The sequence below is a fragment of the Hypanus sabinus genome, chromosome 7, assembly GCF_030144855.1.
Source record: "Hypanus sabinus isolate sHypSab1 chromosome 7, sHypSab1.hap1, whole genome shotgun sequence".
In the NCBI taxonomy this organism is placed as follows: Eukaryota; Metazoa; Chordata; class Chondrichthyes; order Myliobatiformes; family Dasyatidae; genus Hypanus; species Hypanus sabinus.
The window spans coordinates 42,108,318-42,121,214 of NC_082712.1; the positions used below are offsets into that span (position 1 = coordinate 42,108,318).

The following is a 12,897-nucleotide window of genomic DNA, read 5'->3' on the forward strand; positions in this document are numbered from 1 at the left end:
CTATTCTCTGCAGCCTACTTCCATCATGTGGAGTGGCCACCCCCAGTCAGAATGCTGTACATTTATACAAATTTTCGAGTGTTTTAGGTGACATACCAAACCTCCTCAAACTCCTAATGAAGTGTAGTCGCTGTCTTGCTTTCTTTATAGCTGTACCAATATGTTAGGACCAGGTTAGGTCCTCTGCGATATTAACACCCAGGAACCTGAAACTGCTCATGCTCTCCATTTCTTATCCTTCTATGAGGACTGATGTGTACTCCCTCGTTTTACCCTTTCTGAAGTACACAATCAGTTCTTTGGTCTTATTAACATTCAGTGCAAGGTTGTTGCTGTGACACCAACGGTTGTAATATCTGCAAAGTTATAGATGCCATTTGAGTTGTGCCTAGCCACACAGTCATGGGTGTAGAGAGTGTAGAGCAGTGGGCTAAGCACACATCCCTGAGGTGCGCTTTGACTCTGCCATCTACAATAGGATCCCATCACCAAGCACATCTTTCCCTCCCCTACTTTCATTTTTACACAGGGATTACTCCCTACATGACTCCCTTGTCCACTCATCGCTCTTCACCGATGTCCCTTCTGGTATTTATCCTTGCGAGCAGAACAAGTGCCAAACCTGCCTCTACATCTCCTCTATCACTACCACAGAGTGCCCTAAACATCCTTCCAGGTGACACTTCTTCACCTGTGAGTCTATTGGGGGGTCACCTGCTGTATCTGGTGCTCCTGGAACCACTTTGTCGAGCACCTATACTCCACCTACCACAAAAAGCGTGATCTTCTGGTGGCCACCCATTTCAATTCTACTTCCCATTCCGAAATCTGATATGTTGGTCCAAGGCCTACTTTACTGCCATGAAGAGGCCACACTCAGCTTGAAGGAGTAGCATGTTATATTCCATTTGGGTAACGTCCTCTCACACTTCCTACCCCTCCAGCCCATTTCCACCATGTCCTGGTTCCAGCCTATGTCTTCACACATCCCCTTCTCTCCTTCCTTCCTACTTTCTAATCCCAGCCCAACACTTCCCTTCTCTTTTATCTCTTCTGTCCCTAACTCACCTCCCAATCCACCTTCCCTCCCAATTTTCCACTCCTTTCCCTATCTCCTCCATTTCCTGCCCTACATCATCTACCCTAACAGTACAGTCATGCCTTTCCCCTTGTCACATCATCACTGCCCCATTCTTCTCTCCCCAATCCTCCCCTCATCTTTCCATCTCTTTCCACTCTCTTTCCCTTTCCTCAACTGCTTCTCACCTCTCACCCTTCCCTCAATGTCCCTCCTCCCTCCCCTCCCTGCTCTCAGGCTCCTCCTCCGCTGACGCCGTTGCGGAAGCGGCTCTGTTCCCTCCCCCCGCCTGCGGCTCGGTCCCGGGCGATGATAGTGAGCGGCACTGGGCCCAACCGGAGCCTGGAGAGCAGGCTCTACTGCCATGTCCATCTTCCAGTCGGCTTTCGACTTCCTGGCCGGGGCCCCGAGCTCGGCGGCCAGTCGCGATCAAAACGACTTCGTGGGGCAGACAGTGGAGCTGGGCGACGTCAGGCTGCGGATCAAGCGAGTCATCGCCGAGGGTGAGAGGCCGGGCCGGGAGGGTCAAGAGAGCCGTGGTCTCGGGTTTCGGGCCCGACCTCTAACTAGTCCCCGAGCACCAACTCCCTGTGCTGGCCCACTACCCCGGCCGCCTGTCACCCAATCCCCGGGCTCGGTGATTGGGAGGAGCCGGAGGTTGGCACACCTTCACCGGGAAGATGAAGGAGATGGACCCCGGCACACCGGTGGGGTAGTGTATAAGGGAGACGCTGGCACCCCGGGGTGGGGTTGGGGCAGGGGCAGGGGCAGGGGCAGATCCTGCCACACCAGAATGATGGAAGAGAGGGAAAGCCCTGTCCTGGGGTGGGGAAGGGAAGACACTGGGGTTGGGGGTACCTTGACACTTTGGTATGTGGGGGTGGAGGGGAAGGCCTCTGACACCTTAGGATGCGGAGGAGAGGGTCCCTGGTGCAGAGGGGTTGAGGACCTGACCCTCCCCACAGGGGTGGTGGAGAGGAGAAGGAACCTGGCACAATATGAGGGTGGGGATAGTGATACTTTATCTAACCTGATGGACCCGACTGAAAACTACTGTTATAAGGAGCAACTTTGGAGTCAGAAAAGTCTGTGTGCTGTTAGTTTGGAAATATTTGGACTATAAGTCTTTATTCCAAAAAGAATACAGTAAGAATGTCAGGTATTCTTGCTAAAACTACCTGGGGTACTGTGAGCAGCTTTGACCTACTTATTTAATGATGAATATTCATGCATTGGAAGCTTTTCGGAGTAGGTTTACCAGGTTTTTTTCTCTGGGATGAAGGGCTAATTTATGAGGAGCATTTCAGCAGGCTGGACATTGCAGTTTAAAAGAACAAGAAGTGATCTCGAAATAGAAAAGGTTCCAAGGGGGTCTGCTAGGATTTATGCTGACAGGAGGTTTCTCCTTTAGAGAATCTGGATTTGGGGCATAGTTTCAGAATCAGAGGCTCCCTACTTAAGACAGCAGAGGTTTTCTTTCACATATTTGTGAATTCTTGAAATTCTGTGCCTCAGAGACAGCTCTGTGGGGCTGGATTGTTGATTTTTTTTAAAAAAAAGATGGGATAATTTATTGGATGGTGAGTCAAGAGTAATGGAGAATAAGCAGTAATGTGGAATTATGTTCATGATCACCTCAGCTATGATGTTATTGTATGGCAGAGCATTTCCAAGGGATAATATAGCTTTCTCCGGCAAATGCTGCTACCTCTCCCAGCTTGTGGATTCAGATTTTGATATCTGGTGATGGGGAGCACTTGGGGAGAGGCAATGGGTAGGGACCTTGATGCCTAGTGTTATCATGAATCCGAAGAATAGGAGCTACTGTGGTGGGTAAATTTCAGCTGTTGGTGTATTTGGGTGACACCTTTGGGTGGGGCTAGGATCCATCCTTGGGAAGTGATGGTGGGGAACTCAGACCCTTATCCCTCGTAGATGGTGATGGGGTGTTTGCGGAACTACTCAGGTAACAGGAGTAGTTCAGTCCCTGGGTGATGAGGACACAATTATGACCACTTCCCCTCACCCCCACCCGCAGAATGTTGAAATTGAGAGTTCTCAACCAGCCAGGATTCATGAGATCAGGGAAGGATGGGGTTCATTCTGGAGGCTAGTTGTAACTGGTGACGTTTCTGGGTGTTTCGTTCTCTGGGGTAGGAAATATTCAGCTGTTCACTGATTTATTGCGAAATAGGAAATTCATTCCCTGAATCCACAAGTGCAGTAGATTCTGGTTAATTGAGACACATCAGGACCAGTGCATTTTGGCCCAATTAAGTGGCTACCCCAATTAGCTGAAATTCCATGCAAATAGTTAAAAAGGCACAAAAAAGACGAAGTACCATTTAACTGAGTTACAAATTATGTGTTTAAATGAATACAGAACAAATTGGAATACTACCAGTACTACTACAGTGCTGTAAAACTGTACATTAGTTTCTAAGAGTTAATCGACAGAGGAATTTTCAACCAGTGCACGTTGCCATGTTTTTTTGATTGACTATAAATTAATAAAATCAGCACAAATACAATGCTTTCCACAATTGCATCTCCCAAATCTTCATTTTCATTGTAACATTCAAGATGACTGACATTACCCTTAAACTTTTTCTAGTTCCTTACTTGCTGAAGTAATGAAATAATTTTATTTTCACTCTCAGCAGTTTCTGGCATCTCCCAAACCTGGATGCTTGAAAGCACAGTGAACAATACAGTTCTAGATTGTCTTGCTGCTTATTTTATGCCACCTGCCAGTGACAAAAATCACTGGGTTTTGAACACAGACATGTGCAACTGATGCTATTTAAAAACTATTTGCTCTAAGCACAGTGTAGTGTCTAACAACCACACAATTACACACTAGAAACAATTCGGCAACAGTCTCCTGTCTAGTTAAGTGGTGTAGTGTTCCAAATAAATGAAGGAATTCCTAGTTATTATCTTGATTAGTTTTTGTTCTTTAAGATTTGTCCCAAATTAGCAGCTGTCCTGACTAAATGATGGCCCAATTAACTGGAATCCACTGTATTGAGTATTGGATGATGGGATGAGTTGCAAACAACAAGAATAAAATTTAGGACTTACAATATTGATTAATCAATGGGCGATTCATTTCCATAGGTACAATCATTCATTTTTGTATCTGACCCACTTTATTCCAAAATAGCATCATTGGACTTGAATAGTTTACAAGATTATGGTTTTCCCAATATTTTTTGGATATGCAGTTCATATCTTTGCTCTTTGAATGTGATATTTACTGTAGTTGTAATATAAGGTTTACAGGGATGACTTCAAGTTAACGAAGACCAAAGAAGAATTTCCAAGCAGTATTGGTATATTGCATGAATAAATTTTCGACTATATTCTGTGTAAATTACTACCTGAGTTCACTTTTGGCTGTTGTATTGTGACAAAAATTATAACAATGCTTACTGTAAAAGGGTGCACAAATTTGATTCGTATTTCATAAAACTGAGGGATTATCTAAAATGTGAGTGTCAATATAAATGATGAGTGTCATTTTTTTGAATTCATGAATCACCTTCACTGCTTGAAATCAATTTCTTACAAAATAGCTTTTGGTCAGTTCAATTCAGTTCACATTTTTAAGTTTAAAAAATAATTGTGAATAGAATACTAGAGGACATGCATTTAAAATGAGGTGTATAAAGGAGACACGCAGAGCAAGTTTTTTTGTACACAGAACACGGTAGGTGCCTGGACTGCGCTGTCTTGGGTGGTAGTAGAGACAACTATGATAGCAGTGTTTAAGAGGCTTTTGGATAGATACATAAGTTTGCTTGCAGGGAGTGGAAGGATATCAGAATTAGAAACAGGTTTAATATCACCCGCATTTGTTGTGAAATTTGTTACCTTGGTGGCAGCAGCACAATGCAGTACATAACAATAGAAAAAACTGAATTGCAGTAGCTATAATATAAAATAGTTAAATAATTAATGCAAAACAGAAATAAAAAAGTAAGGAGGTAGTGTTCATTGGTTCAGTGTCTATTCATAAATCAGATGGCAGTGGGGAAGAAGCTGCTCCTGAATTGCTTAGTGTGTGCCTTCAGCCTTCTGTACCTCCTTCCTGATGGTAGCATTGAGAATATGGCATGACCTGGGTGATGCAGGTTCTTAATGATGGACACTGTGTTTTTGAGGCAAAGCTCCTGGAAACTACTGAAGCTAGTTCCCCTGATGGAGTTTTACAACTCTCTAACGTTTGTTTTGATCCTGTGCAGCAGCGCCCCCCCCCCATGCTAATTGGTGATGCAGCCAGTTAGAATGCTCTCCACGATATAACTGTAGACACTTGCAAGTGTATTTAGTGACATACCAAATCTCCCTACACTCTGAATGAAATATAGCCATTGTTGTGCCTTCTTTGTAGCTACATCCAGGTTAGATCCTCAGAGATATTGATAACCAAGAACTTGAAACTGCTCACTCTCTTCACTTCTGATCCCTCAATGAGGATTGGTTTGTGTTCCCTTGTCCTACCCTTTCTGAAGTCCACAATCAGCTCTTTGGTCTGATTGACATTGATTGCAAGGTTGTTGCTGCAACACCATTCAACTAGTTGATATATCTTGCTTCTATACATCTCACGTCAACATCTGAAATTCTGCCAACAATAGTTGTATCATCAGCAAATTTATAGATGGCATTTGAGCTGTGCCTAGCCACACAGTTATTGCTGTAGAGGGAGCAGAGCAGTGGACTAAGCATGCATCCCCGAAGTGTGCCAGTACTGATCGTCAGATGTTATTTCCGATCTGTGCAGATTGTGGTCTTCCTGTTAGGAAGTCAAGGATCCAGAGGCCGAGGTTCTGGAGCTTTTCAGTCAGAACTGTACCTCCTGGTACCCTGCTTGTGGTCCCAGCACGTGGCCCCCTGTCCTGTACACCACCCCACGGTCTCTTGTCTCTCTGCATGGTTCCAGTCTGTCCTCACTTTTTTTGAATGCAGAGGGCCGTGCTAACTGGCCTCACACAGCTAAGTGTCTGGTGAAGTGGAATGAGCTCTGAGAGGAGAGTGGAGAGAGTGGACCTCGGGTATTGTATTCTGAGGCCTTGCCTGAGACATCCCAACAGCCTTGACTTGGATGTTGGAGACTTTACAACGGTGTTTGAAAGTCCTTCGGACACAACAATAGTTGAAAACTATTCAAATATAAAGGTTTAAAGAAGTAAGAGTGCATTAAAACTTAAAATTTGAAGTATATTAAGATGTAAAGCAATTACATTTCCAATGTCAACAACCCAGGATATGGTCACAGTTCGAGCTATAGCTTCTTAGTTTAAAGACGTAGTTTGGATGTAATATGCGTCTAGACCTTTTGTTGGGCAGTCACCCATCTGCCTCTGTGTTCGATGATGAGTTTGGTGATGGAGCAGCAGTCAACTGTGCTGAAATGTATCTACAATATGTTTTGGTCTTCTGCATTTGACTCAGGCTCACACTAGTCTAAGCTGCCCTGCTCTCTTGATGTTTGCACTTTATAAAGTTGAGTGAAGAATAAATCTTAGCCAGGTCCCTCTTTCCTCAGAATTATACCATGGATCTTTGATTTCCTTCTATAGGGATCTGAAGAGGATAAGGTGATATCCCAGGCCCTGCCATGTGTGGTACAATAGAATACTCAAAAGATTCAAAGTGCATTTATTATCTCCCTAGTAGTATGTCCAGATCAATAGCTAATCCTCTTGTTAGACACACTTTGCGTATATGGGCTCAGATCAGGAAATGCTGTGGTTTCCAGGGGTTTTCCGTTTCCAGCCCTATTGCTCATAATCACCTTTTTTTACCTACTACATACGCTTCAGCATTCCAGGTTTGGTATAGGAAGGGCATTAGACATTTTGAAGATCTTTTCATTGATAATCGCTTCGCTTCTTTTCAGCAGCTCTCTGTTAAGTTCAATCTGCCCAATGCTCATTTTTTCAGATATCTCCAAATCTGACACTTTATTACTCCTTTAATTCCTAACTTTCCTGAAATGCCTGTGAAAAATGCTATGGACCTATTTCTTTCCATGGAGCCACTAGGTAAAGGCTTAATATCAATCATCCGAGATAAACTAGCAGCCTTACGACGGGCCCCCATGGATAAAATCAAAATGGCCTGGGAGCAGGATTTAAATATGTCCTTATCTGAGGAGAGCTGGGATTCAGTTCTCAAATCGGTTAACTCAACCTCTCTTTGTGCTCGCCACTGCCTTTTACAGTTTAAGATTGTTCATAGAGCCCATTTGTCCAAATCTAAACTATCTCGATTCTACCCTAGCGTTAGTCCGCTCTGTGATAAATGCAAGAGGGGCGTGGCCTCTCTCATCCATATGTACTGGTTCTGTCCTAGCTTGGAGAAATTCTGGAAAGGTGACTTCACTACGTTATCGTGTATTCTGAATCAGCACCTAGAACCAAACCCCTTAATTGCTCTGTTCGGTTTTTGGGGGCGAGACAGATTTATGTCTGGGTCCGACCAAATGCCGAATATTATCCTTTGCTTCTCTCCTGGCTAGACGCTTGATCCTCCTTAGATGGAGAGATGTTGCCCTGCCCACTCATGCTCAATGGCTTAATGACATCATGGCCTGTTTGGACCTTGAAAAAATTCATTATTCAGTTCTCAATTCGGATCTAAAGTTCCATAAGGTCTGGGGACCTTTTATTGAGTACTTTCATAACCTTCCTCTTGACTAGGGTTTTTTTTTTCTTTTTGACCCCTTGCTTTCAGCTCCTTTTTTTTTCTGGTAGAAGGCATTATTATCCTCTGTTGCTAAGTGTATTCACAGTCTGGGAGTTTGGCTGTCCTGACTTATACTCTCTATATCGTGTTGTGGTTGGTCTGCAGTTGCTGTTGTTTTTTCTTGTGTTGTGGGGCTTGGGGAGGACACTAAGCTTACTTGTCTTTAATTCAGGTGCTTTTTTTTTGCTAAATTCTCTTCCTTTGTTGTATATTGTTATTGTATGCTTAATTTTGCACTGTTTTAATGTTCCTCATTGGGATTTGGGGTTTTTAATTTGTAAAATGTTTTGAAAAACTAATAAAAAAAAAAGAAAAAAAGTGCATTTATTATCAAAGAATGTATAGATTACACAACCTTGAAATTTGTTTGCAAAAAGGCAGTTACAAAGCAAGGACCTCGAAAGAACTGAATTAAAAAAAAGACCAACCTTCAGTGCTCAGAGAGAAAGAGAGAAAAACATGCAAAGATCTAAAGCCCTGGAGTAGCATAGAATAGGCCCAAAGCCTCAGTATTCAGTTCATCCTATTAGCGGAGCAAGTTGCTGCAAATACGAAGCACAGCAGTTGAGGGTGTTTCACAGCTTTAGTGTTGCAGAGAGAGCAGCCCCCAGACTATCTGGGCCAGTGTTTAAATTGTCTGAACCTCACACTAAGACCCGGCCCCACCACAACTCATCCCTCCAGGCTTAGATTTTTCTGGAGAAGCTGTTTTTGATCTGTTGAAATCGGCTTGATGCCCAAAGTGAGCTAACCTGGCCAGACACACTGCTTTCCAGTCTATCTGGGCTGGCATTTAGATTGTTCAAACAGCGTATGGTACCTTGCATTAGGACATGTTCCTCGCTGTGGCGAAATGCTCCAGGCCAAGAACACGTTGCCCAGTGATTCGTTTCAGACCTGGATTTCGCTGCTGAAGAAGCCGTACTTGACCTCTCCAAATTGGCTCAGTGCTGAGAACGGTCTGCCCTCGTACCTGGACCAGTTGGATGGACGTTGGAACTCCTCTGTCTAGTCTCCCCCCCACCCCACCCCCACCTCCAGAGTGTTCACCCCAGCCAACGTTGATTTTGCAGCGCAGAAGCACAGCACATTTCGTTTTGCTTTCACTTGCCTCTTCATTGTTTGCAGTGATAATTTACCACAATTTACTTCATTAAAGGTGTAAATAATAATGTTTTTAATTGAATTCCTTTGCTTTTGAACTAGCAGTAGCTGTCGTACATCGTGGGCAATGCCACCTTAAACCAGAGCATATGCTTAGATTTTTGCGTTCAAAAGCCTCGTAATTCGGATGTGTGAGTGTTAACACTAAGCCTTTGTCATCAATAATTAAAAGTTGTGTATTGATCAGCTGTGATCGAAAGGAATGGAAGATTAGGCTGAAGAATTGGGAAGCTTTATAATGGATAGACTTCAGCTTTAGCTTGTAGTATACTTCATGGGCTGCTGATATGATTTCTTTGGGCTGGTACATGAGTGGAAACCTGGAAATGTTTGGCCTCCAGTAAGTCAGATTGTTAAAGAAGAATAATGCAAACTCACAATACATGGCACAAGAGAAATGCCTAGAGCATGTAGGTCTTTGATCTTTGTTATCAAGCTGTTTGATCAATGAAGTAGCGGTGCACTTAATAGTTCTTATACTGTATTTAGAACTTGGTTAACTTGTTTATGAGCGCCATTGAGAGGAAGAAATAATTCCAAGTGATTGATGATGTTGTAAGAGGTATCGAAGCTTTGAGGAATACCCAACAATGGATCTAGACGTAGGTATACCAGTTCCAAGTGCAGTAGCTGAGTTATTAGTATTATTTTGGCCAAAGAAATTGAATGCTGTTGGAAAATTGGAAGATTTTAGTGTTACTAATGGTAGATGAAAACAGGTAGTTCTGCTACATGCATTTCCATACCACAATTTGGATTTAGTGTGATTGATTATTAGGGAACACCATTTATTTGAAGCGGGCTGAATTGGTTATAATGTGATTTCAAGCAGGACCTTGGGAAAAGGCATTTTATGTGAACCTCCCCACAGTATTCGCACACTGCTGTCTTGAACAAAAGAGGCTGCTGGTTTATCTGTGGGAGGTCATTGGGAGTTGTCAAGCAGTCACTTCTATTGGTATTTGTGCAACAATGATCTTTTAAACAGTGTCAAATACAGCCACTAGTGATTATTAAAGCATTTGGAAATAGATAATTTATAGTAATTGCATTACCTTTGCCTACTGTTCTCAAACTGACAGTGTATTTTTTCTAAATCCTGATGCATTTCTCATTTAATTGGAATATTTGAATTTATTTAAGTCTTATATCCGTCCCACCTCGTGAGGGAGTAAAAATCTTTGTGTTATCACTTTGTTGGAACATACAGAAGTTTGAATTTGTAAGTCCAATGGCTTGTTGAAAGAAGCCGTCCCATAGCTTGTCGATCTTGGCTTCCATGCTGCAGTATCGTTTGCCAGATGGAAGCAGTTGAAACAGTTTATGTCTGGGGTGACTGGTTTTCCCGATGATCTTCCAGGCCTTCTGCTGCACACGTGCTGCTGTCAATGTCCTCAATGGAGGGACGTTCACATCTACAGATGCGCTGGGCTGTCCGTACCACTCTCTGCAGTGCCCAGTGATTGAGGTTGGTGCAGTTCCTGTACCAAGCAGTGATATGGCCAGCCAGGATGCTGTCAATGGGCCCCTGTAGAAGGTCTGAGGATTTGGAAGCTCATGCCGAACTTCTTCAGTTGCCTGAGGTGGAAGAAATGCCGTTGTGTTTTTTTTTGTGTACGGTCTAGGTGAGATCTTTGCTGACGTGTAAACCGAGGAACTTGAAACCATTCACTCTCTCAACTGCAGTCCCATTGATGTTGATCAGGGTGAGCCTGTCTCTGTTCCTCCTGTAATCCACTATCAGCTGTTTTGTTTTTGGGCCATTGAGGGAGAGGTTGTTATCTTAGCACCACTGTCAGGGTGTCTCATCATTGCTAAAAATAAGGCCAAGGAAGGCTGTCATGTCACCACTAGAAATTATTAGCTTCTGGATGTTTTTTCAAGTTTTCTCTTTATTGAAAGTCCCATAATCATAAGCTGGTTGACCTGTACAGCTCTGGACTTTGAAATTCTATTTTAAATGAACAGATAATGTTAGTCATCTATCAGTCCCATTCACAGCATGCTTTCTCAACAAATTGTTGGGTATGTTTTTATGCCTCTGTTATCTCTACAGTTCTGTACTACTGCATAAAAGCAGTTTACACTTCGCAGTAGAGTGAGAGGATACAAGGTTTGAATTGAATTCCCGATGTCACAAATGTTTGTGAATTACTCTGCTGGAAAGTGGTAAAAAGAATTGCTGATTGAATGGTCCTGGTCTGCTGATGTTCATCTGACAGTGATTAATTAGAGAATGATACCGAATATTTAGATAATACAGTAAACACACACAAAATGCTGGAGGAATTCAGCGGGCCAGGCAGCACAGTCGACGTCTGGGTGTCCTGCCAAAGGGTCTCGGGCCGAAACATCGATTGTACTCTTTTCCATCGATGCTGCCTGGCCTGCTGAGTTCCTCCAGCATTTTGTGTGTGTTGCTTGGATTTCCAGCAGCTGCGGATTTTCTTTTGTTTGTAAAATAATACACTGGCTATTTAAAGAAAAAGAAGTATGACAGGGCTAAGATGAGTGGGAATACCGATGATTGGGAAAGTTTTAAGGAACAGCAGATCTTAACTAAAAAAGCAATACGGAGAGAAAAAATCAGGTATGAGCTCAGTCTAGCCAGGAATATAAAGGGGGATAGCAAAAGCTTTTTTAACTATGTGAAGAGAAAGAAGATAGTTAAGAACAATGTTGGCCCCTTGAAGAATGAATTGGGAGAAATTGTTATGGGAAACAAGGAAATGACAACAGAATTTAATGCGTACTTTAGATCTGTCTTCACCAGGGAGGACACAAGCAATCTCCCAGATGTATGGATGGGCCAGGGTCATAAGATATCAGAGGAATTGAAACAGATTGACATTAGGTAAGAAACTGTGATGGGTAGACTGATAGGACTGAAGGCTAATAAATCCCGGGGTCCAGATGGTCTGCATCTGAGGGTTCTAAAAGAGGTGGCTCAGGAAATTGCGGATGCATTGGTATTCATTTTCCAATGTTCCTTAGATTCAGGATCAGTTCCTGAAGATTGGAGAGTGGCTAATGTTATCCCACTTTTCAAGAAGGGAGGGAAGGAGAAAACGGAGAACTATTGCCCTGTTAGCCTAACGTCAGTTGTGGGGAAGATGCTTGAGTCCATTATTAAGGACGAAATAGTGGCATATCTTGATGGCAGTAATAGGATTAGGCCGAGCCAGCATGGATTTACCAAGGGCAAATCATGCTTGACTAATCTGTTGGAGTTTTTTGAGGGTGTAACAAGGATGTTAGACGAGGGTAAGCCAGTGGATGTTGTGTACCTAGATTTTCAGGAGGCATTCGATAAGGTGCCACATAGGAGATTGGTGAGTAAAATCAGAGCTCATGGCATTGGGGACAGGGTTTCAACATGGATAGAAAACTAGTTGGCAGATAGAAAGCAAAGGGTAGCAATGAATGGGTGTTTCTCGGACTGGCTGGAGGTGACTAGTGGGGTACCACAGGGCTCTGTATTGGGGCCACAGCTCTTTACGATTTATGTCAACGATTTAGATGAGGGCATTGAAAACTATATCAGCAAGTTTGCTGACGATACTAAACTGGGTGGCAGTGTGACATGCGAAGAGGACATTAGGAGAATACAGGGAGACTTGGATAGGCTGGGTGAGTGGGCAGATACTTGGCAGATGTCATTCAATGTGAATAAATGTGAAGTTATCCACTTTGGAAGCAGGAACAAGAGGGCAGAGTATTGTCTGAACGGTGTAGAGTTAGGTAAGGGCGAAATGCAGAGAGACCTAGGAGTCCTAGTTCATCAGTCAATGAAGGTGAATGAGCAAGTGTAACAGGCAGTGAAGAGGGCAGATGGAATGTTGGCCTATATTACAAGGGGAATTGAGTACAAGAGCAAGGATGTCCTTTTGCATTTGTAC

The 12,897-nt window shown here is 43.2% G+C and overlaps 1 protein-coding gene across 4 annotated transcripts in view; it reads left to right on the top strand.

Moving 5' to 3' along the window:
• Positions 1 to 1,330: 1,330 nt before the first annotated feature.
• gak (cyclin G associated kinase) overlaps positions 1,331 to 12,897 on the top strand; it is a 143,251-nt gene continuing 131,684 nt past the window's right edge. For all 4 annotated transcript variants that reach the window (XM_059974607.1, XM_059974609.1, XM_059974610.1 and 1 more), the window contains exon 1: positions 1,331 to 1,581. In XM_059974607.1, the coding sequence (XP_059830590.1) occupies positions 1,443 to 1,581 (139 nt within the window). In that variant the 5' untranslated portion in view covers positions 1,331 to 1,442. The remainder of the gene's footprint in view (positions 1,582 to 12,897) is intronic.